Raw genomic sequence first — 24,470 nt, 5'->3', positions numbered from 1 at the left:
GTTTTGAGTTTGATTTCTTGAGCAGGGACGCCGCTTTGAACGATAATCGCGATGCCTCCCAAGAGTCTATTTGCCTGCTCGCAATTGCGTCTAAAAATTTTATAATGTTTCAGGATGTGCACATGTTGTGGACCAACATTGGTCTCCTGAACACATAAAACTGTAGGTAACATTGACCCTAAAATATGTGTTATGTCACTGTAATGCCGCATAAGTCCTACAATTCCACCGAATTAAAAAAGCCATATTTATTTTTTGGGGTGAGAAGGCTAAGGCGTTGCTCTGGGCCCGTTATGAGGGGTCTGTCTTTTTTTCGCTCAAGAGAGCTGTTCCGCCGCTGAAAAGCGGGCGGACTGGGAGTTATATCCATCACTTCACCAGAGGTGCTGGAGGACCGCGCAGCCGCGGTTGTGTTAGTTTCAGGCCTCCCCTGACAGGGGGAAGTCCTGAGGGATGCCGACTCACGGACCGGCACTCCCTGCTTTGGCAATGGCACGGCAGCTTTCGCAGACCCTGCCTGGGGCGTGGATGGCCCTGCCATAGGCTCGGTGGAAGTGGCTTCGGCAGGTCCCTGACTGCTGTGTGGTGCTACGCCCCTGCACACCACATCAGCGAAGTTTGGTTTTGGTGTGGAGAATGTGTTCGTAAGTGCAAAACACCTCCTCGCTTCTTTAAATGAAATGTTTTCTTTGGTCTTTATGGTGATGATTTCTTTCTCCTTTTTCCGGGACGGACACGCCCTGGAGTACGGAGCGTGGTCTCCTGCGCAATTTGTGCAGCGCAGTGCTGCATCACATTCCCCTGAATGGTTGTCCTTAGAAGCGCATTTCGCGCAGGTTGTGTGGCCGCGGCAACTCTGTGAGCCGTGCCCGAATCTCTGACAATTGAAGCATCTGCGTGGGTTCGGAATGTAGTGCCTGACGTTTACTTTAAGGTATCCGACTTCGATGGTTTCAGGTAATGTGCTTGTGCTGAATGTGAGAACCAGGTAGGTGTTTAGTATCTATTTCTTTGTTGTCCTTGCGGATTTTAATTCGATACACATGTGTGACATTTTGGTCGCTGAGACCTTCTACCATTTCTTTTTTGGTTAGATGAATGAAATCGTTTTCTGAGATGACACCACGGACGGTGTCGAGGGATCTGTGTGCTGCTATGGAGACTGGGATGTCTCCAATAGATAGAATGTCTGAGATGTTTGAGTTTTGGATATGGTCACGGATTTCTAGTAATTAGTCGCCACTGGTCATTTTCGATATCTTACATCCGGGGCCCAAGGCATCAGTTAGGCACTTTGATGCAAGGAAGGGGGATTTAATTCTTGCCTGCCTTCCTTCTACTGTACTATGTATCACATGAAACTTTGGGAACGTTGTTTTCTTTTTATAGAAAAAGTCTGTTGCTTCGTTCCGCCCTCTTTTAAGAGAGCAATCTGGTTTTGAAAGGGGGGGGGGGGAGCCATAAAAAAATTGTTTTTCGGTCGTGGTGCCAGCCACACACCACGGTGTCCAACGAGGGGACAGGACAGGGACTTGCTGGCAAGATGTGCACCCTAACTATAACCAAATGTGACACAACTCAGGGTATTTGGCCACACAAGGTTAACAAAACCTCGCCGCCTATGAAGAGTGAAAAAACTGAGAAGAGAGGAGGAAACAGGAAAGTTGTAAGAAAGAAGATAGGAAAGTGAAAGATAGAGGGGAGGATAGGAAAAGGCGACTGCCGATTTCCCCTGGTCGGGTCAGGCCAGAGGTGCCGTCTACAGGAAGCTGGGTACAAAGTGGTGTGTTGCCTCCGCCGAGGGGCCTTAAAGGTCCAAACACTCAGCATCGGCTCAACCACCAGGATCCCCTTTTCCCCGGACACGGCGATGCCACGCACGGCTAGGCGCGGGTGCTCGGGTTCATGGTGATACACTCTTCACCATTATCTCCCTGCGGGGATGTCCCTGCGGATGCTCGGGAACCCGTGGTGTCGCCACTCACCAATGCCTGCAAGCTGCAGACGCCCCCCTGCGGGGCTGTTAGTTGATGTGTGTATACTTTCTACACTTCACAATAAAAATATTTAGATATAAAAGTAGCTACTGGAGCACCTCCAAGGAATAGCTTCTTCCTTAGTGGCAGCAAACATTTTTTTGTTCCACGCAGTTTTCATCAGTTTGTATTAGTCACATTACTGCCTCATATTCTAATTTTAAATGCATACTGTAAAATTCTTAATTTTCCTTCATTTTGATGTGCTACATGCTAGTTTAACGAATAATTTTCAGTCCAAAATAATAAAATGAACCTAAAAAAATCATTTTTGCCATGGTAAGGAAGGAGTTAAGCACTTTCATACAAAGTCGCACCATTGTTGAAGCACTAACAGATTGAGGGGCATGGCACAAATAAATGTTTTGCAAGTGTTCATGCATAGCAGTGCTATTTCTTTACAATGTCTGAAATTCGCAAAATTGTTCCTGGCCACAACTGTATGAAGTGGGCAAAGCTTCATGACCACAGCAGGTTAAAGGGGCCCTGAATAGTATCTTGGACGTTATAAACAGATCAGCCCAACTGTTAGATCGGGGCCGACAAACATACGAGCCAGATACAACTGCTAAATGCACAGAAGAGGGCTTACAATTTTGCCCTGAAAAATCAATGCCATTTCCTGCACCTGCTTCAAATATCACCAGCTTTCATTTTGCTTACTTCATTTCTCTTGCACATCACGGTGGGCAGATGGCAACTATGTTAGCCGGATTCCTTCAGCGTTACAACTGGCAAGTGCTGATGAGAGCACAGTGGCAGAGAAAGCAGGCTGAGCAAACATGCCAAGCTGCTTATAAACCAGCAGTAACTAGTTCGCCTGCACAAGAAAAAAAACTCGCAGGATGGTACAAGTGTGTAATGCAAACGTCTGAATGTTGGTTGTGGTGCGAGAGCAAAGAATTTTTATATTATTCTGGCCTGAACTACTAACTCCCCTCCTACACTATGTTGCATGTACAACTAAACGCATCGCTGCCCCTTCTGCACAGTTGCACCGGTTTTCTTATTGTATATATATACAGTGCCGCAGAAGGCTGCAGCAGCATCCTGGCTCGCTGCCTAGTTCACTGGGCAAACTACCACCGCTGGCGCTCCACTCTCCCAAATCCAGTCCATCAATCACAGTGCGACACCCCATACTCCCTCTTCACTTTCCCCACCCCTCGACTCTGATTGGCGACCACGGTGTCCCTCTCGCCACCTGTCGTCTCCTACCCTCTTCCTTAAAAGCAGAGAGGGGGATTTCCCTCCCTTCACTTTGCCACCTGCCAGCAGAGGCAGGTGTGCTGTGGACACCGATGGCTCGAAACTGAGGAGCGAGCAAATAGCTAACACACTAAAACAAAAACATGTCCCACCTGGATCACATGACCACAGCTGACACTATTTTTCCAAGCCTACTCCCCAAACCACCACATGTCCCTTGTGGCTCATTCCCACCAGCACTGCATTTCCTTTGGCCAGCAGGAAAACGCTGAGTTTTTTATTACGACATGCTACACCGATACAATTTACTCTCTGGGACATCATTAAGAGTGACAAAGGGAGATGAGAACCTCCAACACACGCACTAAAGGCTAATTTTTGTTGTTTTTGGCTCCACTGATAAAAATAATCTTTAAAATAAAGTTCTTGGAGTAGGATATTTCACTGGTAGCGCTCCTACATACCCGGTAGGTTTAAAACTATTATAAAATGTGTTTTCGAGGCACTAGTAAAGCTTGGTTCAAATCACATTAGGCACCCCGTACAAGCGTATGATTGGATAACATTTTGGGCAATAACAAGCAATAGTGACATTCATGGTTCAACCTGACCTTGATTCTATCTCAATCTGGTGCAAATCATGGCTAATGAACCTTAATGTTAATAACTGCAAATTTAGGCATGTGCGTCGAGTGATTAACAATTTGCCCTCATCCCACCTTAATGGCATCATTGTAGACTCCATAATCATTTAAAAATTTCTCTGTGTTCACACTGGTAGCAACATTATTTGGACTTTTCATGTTGAACATGTCACCAACAACACTAACAGAACAGCCAGGATATCTGCGCTGTAACTTTGACAACGCACCTTCATCTCCAAAGCTTCTACTGTGCACGCTCATCTTACCTAAACTCAAATATGCAGCATCGATATGAGACCCATATCAGCAGAACTTAATGCACTCACTAAAAATGATTTTTAAAAAATTGCTGAAGATTTAACTCTTCTAAACTCAGTTATACAAAGCGACAAGTGATATCCGTGGGGTGGTCAGATGTTGCTTACTGAAGACATTGCAAGGTCCTCTGCATAACGTTCCGAGATGGCCCAGCTTCACTCAGATCCATGGTGAAGCGCGCACTGCCTAGGCGAGCGGTGTGCTCCTCTTTAAACCTCCGCCAAGCGCGCGATGAGTCACGCGGTCTGACTGTGGGAGAGCACATGTGCTGCGGAGCCACTGCGCCGAGTGACGTGGCTAGCCACATGGTCGAGCCAGCGCGGCTCTGGAGCGGCTGAAGGTCGCTGAAGGTCAAAGCGACGGAGTCGGCGAAACTCTCGGAACATGGCGTAGTAAAGATTTCGCTTTAATATTTGTTTGGTTTATTCAAACTACAACAAAACTGTGAGCATTACCTTGGTCTACCATCTGTTGTCTATTTCATCACACCAACCTATGCAATGAATTCAGTCAGCATTCATTACAACGAATCTGGATATAATGGACAGTGTCAATTATTTTGTTCGGTCCACATACATTTTAAATCGAATGCGATTCAGTTTTAACAGACGTGGTTATAACAGACTATCAGCCACAGTGGACTAAATTTGGGGTAGTTTGGTCCAGAGCAGAGAGATATTTGCTGCACGTTACAACTCATCACCAAGGCTCAACAGTAGAGCCGTGTTCACTGTTGAGCGTGGAGCCCCAACAGAAGGTCGCCTCCTTTCCGCTGTGCCGGTGGACCGCATCATTCACAAGTAGCTGACTAGGGTGCGTCAAGTCTGCTGTGATCCCAGCTATCCTGGTGCCTGCGGTCTTCTATTCAAGGGGGAAAGAGAGTTTCCTCTTCTTTCATCATCATCCAGTCAATTTTATAAGTAAAGCTTTATGAAACTGTGAGGAAACAATTCTTTTTGTGAACGTGAGTTTACACAACTTCATTCAGGGCATCGAGACGATCAAGGGATCCTTAGGGCAGCAAGACAACTGCTCAGCTGAAGTTCTGCAACTACATACTAGAAATGCAGTGAAAAGTTGCTGAACAACTGAGGCAGTCCTTCATCCCTTGAATTTTCAAAATAACCAAGCTTCGTGAAGGTGTGTTGCAAAGGGCCATTTCATTTTTGAGCGTACTCCGGAAAAAAAAAAACGGATGCTTTTGGCTGGAACATGAGAGTCCACTGCAACGAGCTTTAACTGTGTCCCCCCCCCCACACAGTAGGTGTCACCTTGACTGGATCATGCTCAAGTTTGGAATGCCATTTTGCAGAAACAAGTTAACACTGTACAATTAGCAAGCACATTTTTGTATCATGTTCATTTTATGTTTCCAGAAAAGGGTTGTAGCGCCGAAAAAGACAACACATAGCAAGTGAGACGGGACAGGAGCAACTTCCAACTGTTTATTCACTGCGAATGCAAATTAATATAAACACAACAATCAATATGGGTAGCAAGAACCACACATGCGCGTGAGGGATTTACAAAAAAAAAAGTGTATAAAATATAGGTGAGGCACACACATCTCACCCCCGTGTACCTAAAAAAGCAGTTTCATTCTTATAAATAGTGATAGATGGGGCACTAACACGATCGCTGCAGTTTCTTTTAATATAGAAGGCCTCCAACAGTTCACGGGCTGTCTGGTTCTTACTTCTGTTGGAGGCCTTCTATATTAAAGAAACTAGCGATTGTGTTGGTGCCCCATCTATCACCATTTATAAGAATGAAACTGCTTTTTTAGATACACGGGGGTGAGATACGTGTGTGCCTCACCTATCTTTTATCCACTTTTTTTGTAAAACCCTCGCGCACATGTGTGGTTCTTGCTACCGATCTTGATTGTTGTCCTTATATTCATTCGCATTCGTGGTGAATAAACAGTTGGAAGTTGTGCCTGTCCCGTCTCGCTTGCTGTCTTTTTTGGCCCTACAACCCTTTTCTGCAAAATGCACCAACTAGCCCCCCAACAAGTATTACTCATTGTATGTTCCTTTCCCTTTTATTATATATGTATAACCACTCCCCTCTTAAAGCATTTTTGGCCCTGAAGGTATGTTTAGAGAAATAATTAAAATAGTCTTTAAGCAATGTCCGCATACTTTCAACCTGTGCTATCAATGAATTGCAAAGTAATGCAGCGCATTACAAACTCTTAAGCAGCCCTGCTGCTAGGCCTTGAGTATCACAACTGAACGTTAAGTGCACCAAGGCATGCGTTTGGTTGAATTGGCACAAAACAGGAAAAACTTGACAGCATGGAAATGATTTCAGCAAAAAGACAGAAAAGATGCATATACACAAGTGCTGGCCAGTACTTATTAAAGGGTCTTTCCCGTCCTTTAGTAGCTGCTTAGGTTTTTGCAGCGATGCCAAATGAACAGGAACAAAAGAAAAGACAGCAGACATCCTCAGTGGCTCAAAATGGTGGTGGTGACAGCACTGCACATTTATTTGCAGGTGCACTGGCCAGAAAAATAAAATAACAAAGCTCAAAACAGCGTGTTGCTATACAATGGCATGAGTCACTTGCAGCAGAAGCATCATGACCTGGAGAAGCCTCTGCCTCCAAATCCTCCGCCGCCTCGGCCTCCAAATCCTCCGCCACCTCGGCCTCCAAATCCACCGCCGCCACCTCGGCCTCCATATCCTCCGCCGCCACCTCGGCCTCCAAATCCACCGCCACCACCTCGGCCTCCAAATCCACCGCCGCCGCCACGGCCTCCGAAGCCTCCACCCCGACCACCAAACCCTCCGCCACGTCCACGGAAGCCACCACCACCTGGACCTCCTCCGCCTCTGCCACCACGGCCTCCACCTAGATAGAGGAAAGGAAAACCAGGGCACAAGCAGTAACATTCTGCGGTGCTGGACTGTTCCAACTTTTCCTCGAGGTTATCCACTCAAGCGTTTTTAGCAGTGTGCTTTTGCTCTTGACAGCAGATGTTTGATCAAACACTTTATTTGAAAGTTGTGCACCAATACTGGTTGTGCCTAATTTTCTTCGCAACCCTTGTACAGCAGAATCTCGCCAATACGAATCTCATGAAACTGCAAAAAATACTTGTTTCAGTCGAAATTTGCATAATAAAAATGAGCTAAATGAGTCGCAAAAATCTATTTTTGGCTAACAGGATTTATTTACGGGTGCCTGCTACCGCTCAGTGCTTGCGGTGATACTACATGATTGGCCATTGAGGCGTCGCAATGTGTTGGCTGGCCAATGTTCCAGCTCCAGTGTTCACAGTTCCCGTACTAGGGGCACAGGCGAGCGTTCAGAACACCATGAATTTCACACATTGTACACAATACATTTTAGCCAGGGAATTGCCAAATTTGTATTATAGCGAAATCGGTATTGGCAGTGATCTTATCCCTGATATTATATTGTAATACATGCGGCCCTAGTGCACTACAACGTAAACTTCACATGTAACAGTTCACGAAAACCAGACCAACGGCCTGCACCAAGCAAGTTCCATAACCATAGCCACGATGCTCAGGCTAGCAAAGGTCAGGACGCAGGCAGTGGCCTTACCTCGGCCGCCAACACCTCTTCTGCCACCACCGCGGGTTTGGTTGCCAGGCAGGAACCTTGCCAGTGGCATCAGCTTGTTGGGGTCAATGTAGAACTTTTGAGAGAACAGGAAAGTCGGGCAAGCACACATTAGATAGTGGTTGCACAGTGTGCAACACGCTTGCGCAAGGGGCCCACTCAATTCCCCCATGCACTCTGAAAAAATTCACTACTAGTTCAGCAAGGGTCCTTACACCAATTTAAACAGCAATAAGATAAGCATTTCTTGAGACTTGCAAACAAAACTGCAGCTACGAGTCTTCTACACCTCTTTTACTAACAAGCACATTGCAAGTCACACATAACAGATGTAGTTTCTGCATGTGGCTCACAATAATAATGTGGTCCACTACAGCCTCATGTAAATTTGAGCGCAGTTTCTTTCAAGTATTACAGCGCTAATAATGGCAGTGAACATTCTGAAGTGAGCTTGTAGCGATAAAGCTGTGGCACATAATGAAACTAACAAAGTGAAAGAACTATGCAATGAACAGGTGTATTCTAATAAAAACAAGCCCTCACAGACATACCAACGATCGGAAAAGCTAGCTGTAATATTCTGATAATACTGGCTGCAGCAATGGTTGCTTTACTGAGTTTTAAAAGCGAAGTGTACACATACCGCATCAGCGCATAAACTTGGTAATGAAATCTAGCAGGACCATTGTTTAGGGGGAATCCCCCCCAAGGTGGAATATTTGTAACAAGGGAGTAATTACCTTTTAGCATCCACCAAAGTGCAACCATGCAGCTACAAAGAAAACCTATGAAGAAGGGTGCGTGGATATTCAAAATTTCGAATACGAATCAAATATGTCTGATATTCGGCACTTACATTGCACAGTACATGCCTCTAGCATTTCACCTCCATCGAAATGTAACTGCCGAGGCTGGGATCGAACCCATGTCTAAGGTCAGCAGCAAAGCGCCATAACCATTGAGCCACCGCAGCGGTTCATTCTGAAGGACTGTTAGCATGCTAGGAGATGAACGCCGAAACAGCAAAATTTAGATGTTACAGAGTAACTGTGGATTTTACCGACTTCATTAAACCGAGATTTAACTGTAGGGGGTCTGGGAGACCTTATCAAGGCAACGCAATAAAATTCTATAACTATCTCATTCACGCTGCACATCCAAACCGCACTATGAAAGATGGGTCCGTGGAGGAGGGGATGAAAGGAGGGCTAGGACTGGGTCCCATAACCTCGAGCTCAGCAACTGAAAACTACAACCACTGAGTCATCGCAGTGGTATGTGTATATAATTAGCAAGTTACCAATTCAATGCGCCATTGGTGCCATAAATGGCTGCCCTCATTCTTAGACTCCTTGCAGAGACTAGAGCACCAGTGGTGGTGTGAGGACCAGATCAAAAACTGACAAGCTCTTGGGAAGGAGGACATTCCAAACTTTCTTTCTGCATTCAATTCCATCACTTAATTAAAGGTTACAGTCCAGAAGGGAAAACTTATGAACCCGTCTCGTGTACAGTGAGCATAAAAAAAAAATCAGGGGAAGTGCTGACTCACCTTTTGCTTTTTGCTGAAGGAACTCGCCTTTACATCATCCTGCAGCTTTACAGAGACAAACTGTTGCATTAAATGTCAAGGATTAAGCCCAGGGCTGGCTTAAGGGGGGACGGGACATTGGTCTTAAACCAATTTTCCTTATTTTTAGTCAAATCCAAATAAAACAATATTACCTTGCTCAGTTTTTGATGCTGACCTCAAATTTTAAACAGCTTTTTCTATAAATTAGTTAGTTTCGAAGATAATTCACTTTATTTAGTCATTGATTAGTACCCTGGTGCAAAAAAAAAAGCAATGGCTCAAAAAAATTCATTTTTAATGGACGGCTATGCCGTCTAATGAGTTATGAGTGCTATAATCAGAGCAGTTTTTCCATTTTAACCTTATTAGTAATTTTACAGCACTTGAAATAGCAACATTCAAGATTTGAATATCATGCACCGGTAAACTTTGCAAAATCACAAATTTTTGATGCTGGAACAAACAACTGCCCTTCGATTATTGCAAACATTGTGCCTTTGGCTTCCCTTCGCAAACAAAATGACATCTTTATCTGTCCTAGATGCTAGATATTGACATCCTAAAACAACCAGGTGTCCAAAATTTTCAATCCGTTGTATCATCTGCTCCAGCACACATTCAGCACACACAATGATCTAAATCAATTATTATGGTCAGAATACTGATTTCTGGAAGGCAAAAATTGGTAGAGTTGGAGAATAATACCTGTAGATCTTAAGAATGTCATTTAGAAGATCGAGTATTGGGTCATTTTTTGGTCCCAAAGGCTAGTATCCCCTCTTAACGTGGATATAATAATGTATGTTCAAGGATCCCACTTAACTAAAAATGCTGCCACAGCTTTAAAAATTAGCAGTTAGAACATTAGCAAGCCCATGCTGCCCAAAAGAAGAAGGAAAAGTTCATTACAGTGGATCCTGAATACACTGCACCCGGATACATCGAATTATTGCTTATATCAAATAGTCAGGGCATCCATTTGAAAATCCCATGCAAAAGTACAGCAATACTGTTTGCGTTTATCGAACTCTGGTTCACCAGAACATTCCGATATGTTGAACAGTAACGTGCCCCTGCAAGTGGCGCTTCTCCGGGTAGCACTCCCACGACCACTTTTTGCGTGCAAAGACAGGTCGACTACATAACCTTGGGCACCCACTCGCACCACTAGTGCTGTAAACACGTGAAGAGGTGAACGTGGGGTGTAGAGAGTAGCCTTTTGGTCTCTCGTACTCATTTTCCACATGACAACACTGTCATGCGGAAAAGGCAGCAATCAGTGCACATCTTGTCATGCGGTGAAATCAGCCTGACTGCAGCCTAGGAGTAGCTTTTGCCCAGTGTGCTCTGCTGCTGCGAAAGACATTGCAAAACCAGCTGTACCTTAATTTTTAATGAAAGATTATTCATTGTGTACTGGCAGCATGAATAGACCTCGGCAGTGGCTTGTTCCAAAGCACTGTCCCTGCATCACTAGTGTGGGTGCAATGTATTCTTGCTTCTAGGTTACAGACAAGCTTATCTACTACCATTTTTATATATCGAATTACTGATATCTCGAACTGTTTTATGAGCCCTTTTGACTTCGATTATACCTGGGATCAACTGTACTATTATTAATGAGCAGGCAAAGTGCTTAAATTATTATGCACTTGAGTATGATAATGCACCTGTTTATGGTTTATGGGCGTTTAATGTCCCAAAGCGGTTCAGGCTATGAGGGACGCAGTAGTGAAGGGCTCTGGAAATTTCGACCACCACCTGGGGAATGTGCACTGACATCGCACAGTACACGGGCCACCTGTGATGTCAATGATTGTCCTGATATACAAAAACAAAATACGGGCCTAACGGAGTGTCAGCACCGAGTTTCAGCTGTTCAAACAAAACAAGGATAACCCAAGATCAGACGGCTCCAATCAATGGAGTTACACATCGCAACAAGAAGGTTAGAGCACCGTAGAAACTATGCAATGATAATCTTTTCGTATTTAGCTTCACTGCAGGTCACACAATGCTCTTCTGCATAAATGGATACACAAAATACAATGAAAATGTACTGGCTAGGCAAAGCACAATATAAAAAAAATTAAACAGGAAAAAAGTTATTTGGTGATCCACTCATTTTCCAAGCATTCCACTTGCATCATACTTTTCCAAAAATTTCTATCTTTTTTATCACAACGCTGAACTGATTTACGGCCAATGAGCCCACAGAGTGATGAAACTCTCTTTACATACCTCTTCAATACTAGCCAGACAGGTATAATTTTTTTCTGGTGCAGATTAAACAATCCATTGAGTGAAAACTCCATGCACCAGTTAGTATTCCACCAGGATTCATTGCTTAGACAGTTGAACATTTCAACCAGAGAGGCAGCCATTGCATGCAGTGAAGATACAAACACAAATTCATTCAGACGAGGATGGGCAGACAGAACAGAAACAACGGGAGTAGCTCTTCACTTAAATCTCTCCAACAGCGACTCCAACCACCACCAGACAATGGGTTTAACTGTTAAGGATACATAGTCCCGGATGGGTCCAAAGATTTCATCAACTTTGCCAATTTGCTGCTTGTTCTCCAAATAAAGCGGGGCATTGAAGAAGGGCACTCGGTCGTCAGTCACCTTGGCCACCAGGTCATCCTGGCACGGGTGGCTTAGGTAAGCGAACTCTGAAATAAAATAGCAGTGCAAGGCTATGGTGCCATTCTGTCCCAAATAAGCAAACTAAGTGGTGTAAAGTGAAATGATAAGAATACTGCTTGCAGCAGTGACACACATAAGTACATTCTCTGCACAACCAAAATCCCACAACAGGCAACTCTACTACAACACAATAGCTCCCTGCTACACTGCGACAGATAAGGACACCCATAAGGGGGAAAAAACACCCATTGTCTAGAGTTTTTCAAAGGTGATCAGTATTGATAAAAGTTGCCCCACAGTGCTTTCAGGGCCTTTCCCTCTTCACTGTTGTAAGAAATTCCGTTGGAGTTATGAGGGAACGAGGCCTTGAAATCTCCCAAAAATGGCCAAAATATTTATTTTTATCAAAATTGTTTGCCTCGTTTTTCTTACTGTCTCAAAGTTTCATTGCTGAAATCAACTGGCAAGTACTCAAAACGGTTGTTTCGTGAACCACAGTGGCTTTGTATTGCGGGGAAACGCTTAAACAATGGCCATTTTTCTCCGCTACGGATTTCTGCCTAGATGTTCACCTTGTAGAGCAGATTTCTTCACGACGGTTTTACCTATTTTTATTCCCTTGTTTTGTTGCACTCCTAGGACCGTAGTGCAAGTCAATACAAATCAAATTTCTAAATTTTAAATTTCTTGCACTAAATTTTTTTCTCTCTAGATATGTCAATGGATACTGTACTGCAATAAATGCAAAACTAAAATTTGTACACTGCAATGCAATGAATGTAGAACCAGCCTTCTGCCACATTTTCTGAACTCTGCAGCCAATTCACAAGATTCATCAGAGGAAAAATATATAGTAAAAAAATAGTTTTTCTTGAGATAAAACTTGAAATTTTGTGAGTAGTCAGTTATTTCTAATATGGTCAAAAAATTCACGAAAATATATAAATAATTTTTTTTAATATGCTGAAAGCTGCGTCCCCCTTAAGATACTAATGCCAGATGCTCATTTTTTGAGCACTAAAATAAGCTCTCAAAAAAAAAAAAAGGAATCTGGACTAAAAAAAAATCACAGGTGGAATTTTATAAGCAAAAGTAATAATAATACTATGATCAAGATGGAAAGAAACGTGGTGTTTCTGAAACTGAAAATAAAATCCAGCAGTCCACCTCTTTGCTTCTACACCTCGCTAGTTTACATGCACGCACGCACGAGCGCGAGCGCGCACACACACACAGCGGAACATATTTGGCTTTGACAATACAAGGTGTCACTATCAATGCCTATTAAACCTGCTGAGCTCTAGCTCGCCTCTCGACATGTATTACACAGCCCTTCTGAGTCAACTGCATGTACATGTGACATTCAGAACCCTTGATTTGCAGTGTAACAAGAATGTTAAACTTTCACAGTATTCTGCAACATGTTGGAACAGTGTTCCATGGCTGCCCATCCTGCTATATCAGAGCAGTTTCTTTTTTCTGAATGAGCATATGTTACGCACAGATGATTAAAACTGGAAGTGCTGGAAAAATGCAACAGCTATCACTGGAAACTTCCTCTAAAGCAGCAACTTCAGTACAGTGCTGAAAGCAATGTTAGCAAAGAGTGAACACTCTTTGCAAGTGCTCGAAAATAACACATTGGAACTCAATATCTCAAACTCTACACAGCTCAAAAGCTTCAAATATATCGCACTTAGATAATGAATGCACTCTTTATCCCCCAAGAAATTCGTTATAATTTGAGGAGTGCATCATTACAAGGGACGATACATAAAAATTTTCATTTTGACAAAAGTAGAAGGTGCATGCATTTATTATGCAAGTGCACGTATTATGCATGTAAAAACAGCATGTAGTCCTTGTCAAAAGTAAAGAGCCCAAGGGGTTTTGCTTATAAGCCGTGCAGTGAGTCTCTTGTATAAGGCATAAGGACGGTAGTCTTATCCTCCTTTAAAAGATTTGGATTGGAATGGAAGCAAAGCATGGTGAGCCACACAGCATGGCCCAGAAGCACACCCTTTGGGCTACCTACTTTTGAGAATGGTTGTATATACATGTTTGTTTGTACACACCTCATGCAGAAACAGCAAGAAACATGCAAAAGCTTTTCAAACATGACTTTCAAAGAGGAGGCATGTAGTAAAAGGCTGCAGAAGGGCATGTAAGTGAAGTGAAGTGGACTCTAATTTAAGTTGGACCACTCTTGCTGACTAACTGTGTTCTCCCCCTAACTGAGAACATCACCTGCTGCTGAGTACTTCCAATACATGTGATACAATGCATGGGTATCACAAGCATGGGCATGCAATAACCATAACTGGTGCAAAGCAACTGATGCAGCACAAGTAAACACCAAAAAAATCACTGCCGAGAGCATGACTACCATGAACAGCAGCTAGCAGAAGTGGTGATAGTAGTAAGAGGCAGGTATTGCACCAAGAAGCCCCAGCTCATGGAAATGAAAATGGGGAGAGAATTCGAGTCAAAGGAAATGACAGGAGCTGAATATTGTACCTTAATTTTTTTTCAACTTTAGTTCTGTCCACAAAAAAACCTCTTTAGGGACAGCATTGCTTGCAAGGTGCCTAGCTGATTGTGAAGGTATTTCTAGCAACCAATAAAGACAATGAAACAATGATGGAAACCACTTCAAGTAGCACACGAAAAGTATTTTGTTTGACAGTGCATGCAGGATTAATTGGAGCGATATCGGAGAGGCCTGTGTCCTGCAGTGAGCGCAGTCAGGCTGATGATGACGATCATGCAGCAGTGCTTGGGAACTGGGCAACGAAGCAGCTGGTTACCATCTGCACACACCCTGCAGCTTTGACGCAGCTGAAGGAGACTACTCAAATGGCATACACAAAGCCACAAGCCAAAAACACAACACTGAAAAAGCATTACGTATAAAATGCATAGATGCATACAACAGGGTTCATGCTGGTGTATATGACAAAAATTCAAGGGTTTTCAAGGACTTTCAAGGCCCTGTGCGTGGATTTTTAAGGACCATATTCCCTATTAGAAATCCAAATAGGACAGATGTACAGGGGTAGACAGAGGCGTGAAATGATGAGAATTCACTGTAAAAGGGGATTGTCGCTGGAGCCAACGTTTTAACAAAGAAACTTGTCTTCAGATAAAACGATGGCTCCAGCGATATTTCCTTTTTCGACCACTTCTCATTATTGTGTGTTACACGGATGACCACTTTCAGTGTGTTAGATGATGCAAACATTTATTCGCTAAAGAAGATCAGCCTAGCAAACACTCACTCAGTCCTTAGGTGGCCTCACTTTGCTTCTCCTGAATTTTTACGTCGATGTCCAAGATCTCCTGCTGCTTGCTCTTGGCAGTCTTCCTTAGGCTGTTTGACTTCATGATGCAAGTCAGGTCACTGGTTACCTCTGCTTTTTCTGCCTATCAGTCTGCTGATGCTGTCAATTCTGCAACTGCGGCTTCTAGTTTCTTTTTCTTCCTTCTGAGAGTTTCAATCTCTTCATCAATGCAGCGTTTCTTCCGCTGTTTCGCGTCTTCACGCTCCTGCTTTTTCTGTGTTTCCAAAAAGGCACGGTATTGGCTCCTCGCAGAAGCCACAGATGCTCTCAATTCCTTTGTGATGGGCACATTGAAAATTCCACCTGCTACGTGTACAGCATCACAGATAATCCGCTGTGAAATGTGAGATACTTCTTTCATGTTCTCTACTGAAACCTGGCGATTCACACTGAATCCTCTCTCTACACTTGCTTGGCCATGACTAAGTGTAAGCAGCAGTTTTACAACCCTCCAAAGCTCTGCATATGCTAAGCCAACCTTTAAAGTTCATAGAAAAACTTGTCAAGTGTATGCGAGCTCCTTTCAAATAGCTGCAACTCATGTTAGCGCTCCTGTAGCAGCTCAATGAACTTTGCAAGCACAGTATCCTTTGAATGCTCATGGATTCGCTCTGCTGAAATGAGTGCATCCAGAACTTTCTTTAAGCCTTCCGCACACTCATCCGCCTTCGATGACATCTGCCTGGGGTCTAGTGAAGAGAGGCCTCTCACAATGGGATATCGCAGGGGGCTCTTCTCCAGGATCTTTTTTTGTGACACTTAGAAGAAACTGCTTGCACTGCATGCGAAATGCAAATGCAGCTTTCACACTTTGTGGTTTTTAAGAAGCCGCTCGGCTGTGTGACCAACATCTATCTTCTCGAGTGGCACATGGTTGTTTAAATCTTCAAAGTCAATCTTCAGGAGGCCAGTGATTCCCACTGATGAACAGAGAACAGAAGACTTGAGAAACTTTGTTAGCAGTTTTCTCACAATATTCTCAAGGTCCTTTGCCAAAAAGAACATAACTGGCTTATCTGTCTGAAAGTGTGTCAGAAATGGCTGGAGGGTCATTGCAATAGCAAGTGCAAACTTGAGCTTTGCTACCACTAGTGGGTCAAAGCAAAAGTCACAAACATTCTGAAAAGAAGCACACCTGGGAAGGTTCACATCCTTGCTTCTTGCCACTTCCACATACTTCTTGACGTCAGGCCAGAGAAGCAGAACCCGCTCTATCACTGCGACGTTCTCAATCCACCGATGTGCACAGAACTTCAGAGGAAACAGAGTTTGCCCAGTGACAGCTACAAAGTCTTCTCTCCGGGCAGGTGCATCAAGAAACAGCCTACACACACTTGAGAGTAAAATGTCCAAGCTCCATTTGCTTGCTGTAAGACCTGCCTTGTAGGCATTATGCACAGTGTGCAAGCTACAGCTGCCCAAGTCTAAGCACCTCACCTGAGAGTTCTTCTGTAGGTGCTCCTGCAGGCCTCTGAATGCCTTGAGATTCACATTGGGTCCGTCCATTGATATTTGCACTATTTTATGTAACGGAAGTGGTTTTAAGGTGCCAAGCAGTTTTTCTTGCAGGTCTTCAGCCCTGGCATGGCCCATAAACACAGATGTGAAGTAGCGTACGGTGACCGACTGTGATGCATCCCAGTACCTTAGATGAACGTCCAGTTGCTTTTGCTGGCAATTCTCATTCAGAGACTCGTCGAACAAGACAACATAGTAGTCGCTGTTCTCTATCTCCCGCCGGAAAGAGGTAAGAAAGAATGGCCTCAAACCATGGCACGCGATATACGAGCACTTCTGCTCAGCGCATGTGAAAGATTGTGCCACCTCACTGTCTGGAAACATCCTCTTAAACAATTCATTCACCTGTGATGACGAATTATATGAATAGTGCGATGTTATAACCTTCAATGTCCACAGAATTTCTGCGTCTATCACAAGTTCATGCTTCTTGCATGTATCCATCAAGTTGGACGACTGCGATGGCGCTGGCTGTGGTCCATTCGCATGACATTCAGATATGGTCAGGAAGCTCCTTATTATGCAGCTGCTCCCGGCGGCTTGCATGTGCTCTCTATGCTTTGCACTTTTTAGATGGCTTTTTAGTGCCGACTCCCCCATGGCAGTGATGTCGAAACACTTACAGCAAAATTTGCATTTTGCCTTGTGCGGATATGACATGTCCGGCGCAAGCCACTCTCGGTAGTTGTCGTTGTTCAGCCACGACCTCTGAAATTTGCATTTTCCGGGCATTGTTTGCACGCACATTGACTGGCACACACTAACGCTGCAGATGCACAAAATGTCACGATACCGCCGTACACGTGCAATAAATCTCGCGATACAACCGCACATACACATCGCACAAAATGTCACGATGGAACCAGACACGCTCGCATAAGCGTTACACGTGCACAAAACGTGACGATACAACCGCACACGCAAGCGCTAAAGACACGAAATGTCACGACGGAACCGCACACGCACGCATAAGCGTTACACACGCACAAAACGTGACGATACAACCGCACACGCACGCATAAGCGCTACACGTGCACAAAACGTGTCGGTACAACCGCACACGCAAGCGCTAAACGCGCACAAATTATCAAGCTTCGAGCGCGCAATCACACACACACACAGCGGCGGCCATTTATCTACTCAACTGGAAAGTACACAGGAAATGGTTGAGCGGAAACGGTGGACAAGCCAGCGTCATTGTGGCCTGACGTTCACGAGCGTCCGCTAGGCACGTGCTTACTTCACTTTGTACGAAACTCACACTCTATTTTTAACAATATCACAGCGGGATTGCAGGTTGGTTGATATTTTATTAAATACAATCACTGGAAGTTTATTAAGAATAAAAATTTAGGAAATTCAAGGATTTTCAAGGATCTGCGTAAATTCAAGGACTTTCAAGGCCTTGAAAACAAACTTTTCAAATTCAAGGGTTTTCAAGGGTTTCAAGGACCCGCACGAACTCTGATACAATATGCATGCGAATACATGCTAAAGCCCTTTCTGCTCATTTCTGCTTTCTAACAACTGGGTTAGAAATAGAATTGAAACAATTACTGTCCATACAGCCTCACTGTAACTGCCCTAAAGATTTTGGGTCGTGGTAGAAGAAACCAGAATTTAGACACTACTCTAGACAACCCTCTCCTCGCTTTGCCTCTTGGGCTAGTAGGGCAATATGGGAAATCTACTTGCCTACAACTTCTTCAGGAGGCCCTTGGTCATAACCACCACGGAATCCACCTCTGCCACCGCCAAACCCACCCCGGCCACCACCTCGACCACCAAATCCACCTCGATCCCCGCCTCGTCCACCGCGGAAGCCACCGCCACTGCCACCACGGAAGCCTCCACGGCCCCCTCGAAAGTTGCCACCCCCTCCTCTGTTCATGGCACTGCGATGAAAAACCATGTACTACTATATTATGAAGACATGTCTCAGAGAAACAGAATGACAAATTCTAGCTATAGATTGCTAACACTGATGTCGCGCTGCCATGTTGCTCAACTAGGAGCACGAAAAAAAACCCATTTGCCTAATCCACTTAGTGCTACCTGTCCTGTGGAAATTTAGTGGAAGCTATTTGTGGTTCAGCATCATGGCACTCCTGACATCACATGCAAGCCATCTATAAGGGCACCATCCTTTCCATAAAGAATACACAGGCACCTCAAAAATTCCTAAAAATGACATGTTTGAAATAGAATGAGAACTATTTTAGGAACATGCTCTCAGCCATGGTGGCTGCCAGTTACTTTAAAAGCATACTAATTAAATAGTTTATTAACCAAGACTGTCTGATTAACACCTAATTAGCACAATTTGGTGGTTGGTGCTAATGGCGAGTTCGTAGCCTTGGGCAAGACAATCCTGTATCAATTTTTGAAATTAAGAAAAAGTTGTTCTCTACACACCTGCAGCATGAGAAAAGTCGGTGCTATTTCCCCCCACAAAACTGAAACTGAGTGCACGAGGCAAGCAGGAAATCCAGTGCAAACACAACATTCTCTAGTGGTATGCTGCAGTGACTACGGCACTAAAATCAAACGACTTGCTTTATTTTTTTTTAATTTCTTACTAAAATTCTTTAAATTCGAACTACTTGCAAGCACTCCCTTTTGCCTCGTCACTGTCAAAAAAACAGCCACTTAGTTAATGATACAATAGTCCTTGTACCAAGTGACAAAGCAACAGAAAGTACATGATGTGGCACATAGCATAGGCAGTTCGGAATTGGTGCCACACACTGCAACACTGCCACCACCAGACATTGTGTTTGCATTGGGCTCCTGCATGCCTAAGGCACTCAGTTTCAGTTTTGTATGGGAAAAAAAGCTTCAGTGCTGACTTCTTCGTTTCGAAAAGTGATATCCCATCACTGTCTGTGTCTAGGAACTTGCCAGTGGCACTAACCACCAAACTGTGTTAATAATAAAGGTTAATTACCTAGATAATTAGTACAACTTTACTGGTAACTGACATCTGCCATAGTAGAGTGTGTGTTCCTGAAAAGTTTTCTTGCCATTTCAAACATCTATTTTTAGGGATTTGTTAAAGTGCTCGCTGAAACAAGTATACTTGCAAAGAAGGAACACAACTGCAATTACTAAAATGCAAATACACAGTTCAAACAAGATGCAAGGTTACAGTTCATGCACTACCATAAGATATTGTGGTAAAAACAGGGAGTACGGAGTCGATCACACTTGTCTAGAGAGCTCGGGCGGTGTGCTGCGGAGCAAATGAAGCGAAATTTTTTCGCAACTGCTTTGCTAGCGTTAAGGCGCTGATGCCTGTGCGGTTCACGTGTCTATTATGGTGCTCTCCAGTGCAAGCATTATGAGTGAAAGTCAATACCTGCTTTAGAATGTCGCCTCATTCCCCCCAGATGGCACCTCTCGAGCACTCTAGACAAGTGTGATAGACTCTGTACAAGCAATACCAAGGAAAATCAACTGTCTTTTCTATGTCAAAGCAGTCATGCAAACTAGCATCCCATTTATGACACCAAGCACAGCTAGCGAGCGTCAAAAGTTTATGAAAAGGGGGAAATAGCATCGATTATGTTTTTTTCTGTGTAGATTCCGAGCAAAATAACATTTTCTTCAAACGCTGCCCTATCTGCACATATGTTTATAAAAGCAGGTGCCAGTACAGTTCGTAACAAAACTCGCAACCTAATTTTTAATACAATATATATGTCTGCCAAGTGATCGGCAAGTACTGGCACGGTTGCCTGGCGCATGAAAAACTTGCCGTTCTTTTTTTTTTTTCACATCATACGAGAGAAGAGGCATGACACTGACAAAAACATTAGGAGATATGCAAACGAATGCAAGCTGAAACAGGTCTAATGGCTACTCGAGTGCTGTCGGCGAGATTTTGCTACGGAGGGAAAACGCTCCGGAGCGAAAACACGCCAAAATTTCGGAACTCTAGAACTATTTACGATATTACTTCGAACAATGAGTTGCCAAGCGAGTACTAGAGATTTCAATGTCCGCGTGCGTATTACATGACCACCCAAAGCGTAGCGATTCGCCCCAAACAAGCGTGTCTTCAACAACACTTCAGTGTCACAGCATTACAATAAAATACACGTTATTCAAGGTGGTTGGCGGTTACAAACACTGCTCTGCTCTATGGCCAGCTTTGCACTTCCACAACAGCTGCTGCGCTCATTTTTGTTGCCACTCGTGGTGCTTGAAGCTGGCATCAAAGCTATAACGGGTAAACTTGCTGTGTTAATTCAGTGTCCGATCATATCAGAATTCGTTACCGGCACAGAAATCAGCCAGGGTCTTCGTCTTGTAGCGGCGACGAACGATCACCACGTGCCAAAACACATGGAAAAAGAAGCGGCGGCAAGCGAATGAGTTTCTAGTTGCCAGACTCTCCACGCTTCTGCGCTTTCGGAAGAAAGCATGGAGGGCATCCACTTAACAAATAGCTTGTATATCTAAGATTAGAAAAAACTACTATTTCTTGATGAAGAATTGCTCATTTAAAGCATTTTAAATTAATATTAGAGGCGGTGCTACGCCAAGACAATTTTGGCTAAGTTTGGCTGCACCGACTGCGCTGCGAAATTCGGCCCTATCCAGCCATATCGTGAGGCAGGCAGGAGAACCACGATTTTGGAGTTCGCGCAGTTCTGATCATCGGCACTGAGCGGGCGCATTTGGCTTGAAGCAGTAAAAATACAGGCTATTCTGATGGTATCTCCCAAACGTCCTGTAATGGAGGAAGGAAAAACTGTTTCTTTTTCCTTCCTCCATGGGATAAGTGGCTTCCATATGCCTCCCTACGCACATTCAGCATGACGTTTCTTTCTAAAAAGCATATGGCCGGCGAAATGTTTCGTAGAGAACATTTTAAACGTGAGCATGCGATGCTTTAAAAGTTTCGCTGAAAGTTACGCCACTGAAAATTGGGAAAATTGAAAATTTGTTTTTGGGGAAAGGAAATTGAGTATCTGTCTCGCATATCGGCACACCTGAACCGCGCCGTAAGGAGATAAAGGAGGGAGTGAAAGAAGAAAGGTACCGTAGTGGAGGGCTCCGGAATAATTTCGACCACCTGGGGATCTTTTTCGTGCACTGACATCGCACAGCACACGGGCGCCTTAGCGTTTGAGCACAAAGACGATTGGGAAAGTTGCTTCCCGGCAACGCTGTTCGCCCTGAGAACAGTACCGCACGAAGCGACGGGCTTCACTCCTGCAGAGCTAGTGTACGGAAGGGCTCTTCGTTCCCCGCTTAGGATGCTTAGAGAAATGTGGGAGGGGACAGGAGAGAGTCAGTCAGTAGTGGAGTATGTGTTGCAGTTACTAAACCGCCTGAGTGCCACACTGCAGCCCTGGGCCTCACCTCGGACAGTAGGAGAAGGGGGCCCATTTATTCTAACCTGCTTAATATATGAAACCATGGGCAACGGAACTTCGAGCGACATGTATGAAGCGAGAGAACCAGAACAAGCAGACGCACCCCCACCTAATGTAACAGCATGCATTTAGCCTGATCATTTGGGGAGAGCTTGTCGAGCTGCAAAAACAGGAATCCCCCGCCACTCCGGCGGGGCCCTCTTTCTTACGAAGCGAGGTGCGTTTGCTTGGAAGAGTTTTCGTGGTTTCCTGTCAGTCTGTCTGTCCAGTGCTGTCTGGAGAGGAGGGGCAAGAAGGAAACACCTAAAACGTACTGTGGAATGAGGACCTAAATCTCCCTTGCCCCTCATCACCACCACGCCACCCTCCACCTCTCAAATAGTTTCGCTGCTGTCCTTCTCATAGAAAGGATGTGCTGCAGTACCCAACAGTGCCCCATTCGACTTCTTTATCGTGATGGTAATTTGGGTGGAGGAGGATGAGTACGATAGCAGATGATGATGAGTCTGATATGGCAGAGTCTAGGCAGGAAAGGAAAGAAGACGTCACACGTGCTTTTGTCCGCATGACTTGGGGCACTGTTCGGCCAGCGAGCGGCCAAACTCAGCAGTGCCCTGGAATAGGGGCGCCGACCTCTGCAAGACGGAGGAAGACATCTGCTTGAAGATGAAGACCTCTGTCTGACCGAAATACCTTGTTAGAGCAATAAAGTGTATCCTATCCTATCCTATCACTGTTTGGGCTAGGGTTGTGGAAGAGTGAAGGGGGAAGTTGGAGAGCTGGACACAAAGGCCTGTCTCCAGGGCCCATTCCTGCCTAGTGGCTGCGCACCCACGCGTGCGCTCGACGGAAGAAGTAGGTCAGACTGGCCGCCAAACTTTCCAGAAAGAAGTAGAAAAAGATGACTCGGAGGCAACGGAGGGCACGTAACTTCGCCCACGCTAGGAGTCGCCCTCTCCCCTTCGTTTTCGCGCTCGGCGTCGATGGGGCGAAATAAAAATCGAGAACCTCCCAAAACGGAAGATTGCTCCTAGCCAATACGAGACCGGAACGGGAGAAGGAGTGCGTTTGTACGAAGAAGGAGGGAATTTGTACAAGGAACTCTATGCGTATGTGAATGCCTGCTTTGGCGCTAGTAACAGACAGATGCGGCGCGCGTCTATGAAAGGAAGTTGATTGCGGGCTGCGATTCAGCCCCGGGCCGCCGGTTAAGCTTGCATAAGCCAGCCCGCTGAGGAGCTCCCAGGGGACACACCACTCTCGGTCAGCCACGGACCATCCAGGCAGCGTGCGCCAGTCATTGGGACGACCATCACTGGACACCTAGCTGCGGTCGCGTCAGACTGACGAAGTGCCCGGTGCGGTGAACAATGAGCATCCATTCATGCGAAAATGCTCGGTCGGAAGCATCAAAGTCATGCGTCTAGACGAAAGGCGAAGTTAGAAAGAGAAGAGCGTGAAAAGAAGCTACCAAAGATGACAAAGTACCTACTGAATGCAGCTTCCGCGGAGCAGTATAATCGCTTTACCCAGAGTCCGTGTCAAACTCCCAATAGTACACACTGTGCTTCTGTGGAGGACTTGCCAACTCCATCACTACGGTTTCCTGGCAAGAAGCAAGGTTTGACCCATCTTGGTTGTCTGGATCCTGTGAGAATGGTACCAACCTCGGTCATCCATATTTCTGAGCAACCGACGTTAACCAAGCCCTGTCCTGTTCCTGAGTCAGCAACGTCTATGCTACTCGGCCGGGCCCCTGCCACAGAGCTCCAGGTGTCCGGTCCGCCACGCCCAATTTCTACTACTGTTCATCAACAGGTGCCAAACCTCCCCGATGAGCCTCCTTCTACTGACGTGCGTAAGGAAACAATACTCCCAAGAACCGACTCACTTGTTTCCTGTTAGTTTGGCTTCAAATAATCATGCTCCCACCCACAAAGTGTGCCTCGAAAGGACGAATGAGACGGCATCTCGTTGCGGCAACAGAGAAGTACAGACGCCCCCGCAGCAAGAGGTACGTTGCAGGATTCTCCGAAGTGACCCTGCTAAGTGGCTGGACATTATTACTGGCAGCTTTCGGAGTGTATGCCTTGAGAAAGGGCCATTGTAGTTTCAAAATCGGGCAGAAAATTTTCCGTCTTCCGAAAGGCAATACAAAGCTCAGAAACGCTATATGTCACCTCATCTTTTCGTGTGAA

The 24,470-nt window shown here is 44.9% G+C and overlaps 1 protein-coding gene across 2 annotated transcripts; it reads right to left on the bottom strand.

Moving 5' to 3' along the window:
• Positions 1-6,660: 6,660 nt before the first annotated feature.
• Positions 6,661-21,308, bottom strand: Gar1 (Gar1 ribonucleoprotein). 2 transcript variants are annotated; one of them, XM_077650032.1, is made up of 6 exons: positions 21,169-21,308; positions 18,584-18,783; positions 11,907-12,055; positions 9,358-9,417; positions 7,788-7,881; positions 6,661-7,067 (listed from the first exon to the last, which is right to left on the bottom strand). In XM_077650032.1, the coding sequence occupies exons 2-6, from the start codon at positions 18,777-18,779 to the stop codon at positions 6,793-6,795; spliced, it is 774 nt and encodes a 257-aa protein (XP_077506158.1). In that variant the 5' UTR covers positions 18,780-18,783; positions 21,169-21,308; the 3' UTR covers positions 6,661-6,792. The 2 variants fall into 2 exon arrangements, with proteins under 2 accessions (XP_077506158.1, XP_077506157.1); XM_077650031.1 differs by having other exon boundaries at positions 18,584-18,803; positions 21,169-21,265.
• Positions 21,309-24,470: the final 3,162 nt, after the last annotated feature.

This window comes from Amblyomma americanum, chromosome 1 (assembly GCF_052857255.1).
Source record: "Amblyomma americanum isolate KBUSLIRL-KWMA chromosome 1, ASM5285725v1, whole genome shotgun sequence".
Classification (NCBI taxonomy): Eukaryota; Metazoa; Arthropoda; class Arachnida; order Ixodida; family Ixodidae; genus Amblyomma; species Amblyomma americanum.
Note: the sequence above shows the minus strand (reverse complement) of the source record. Positions and strands in the feature narration are given on the sequence as shown.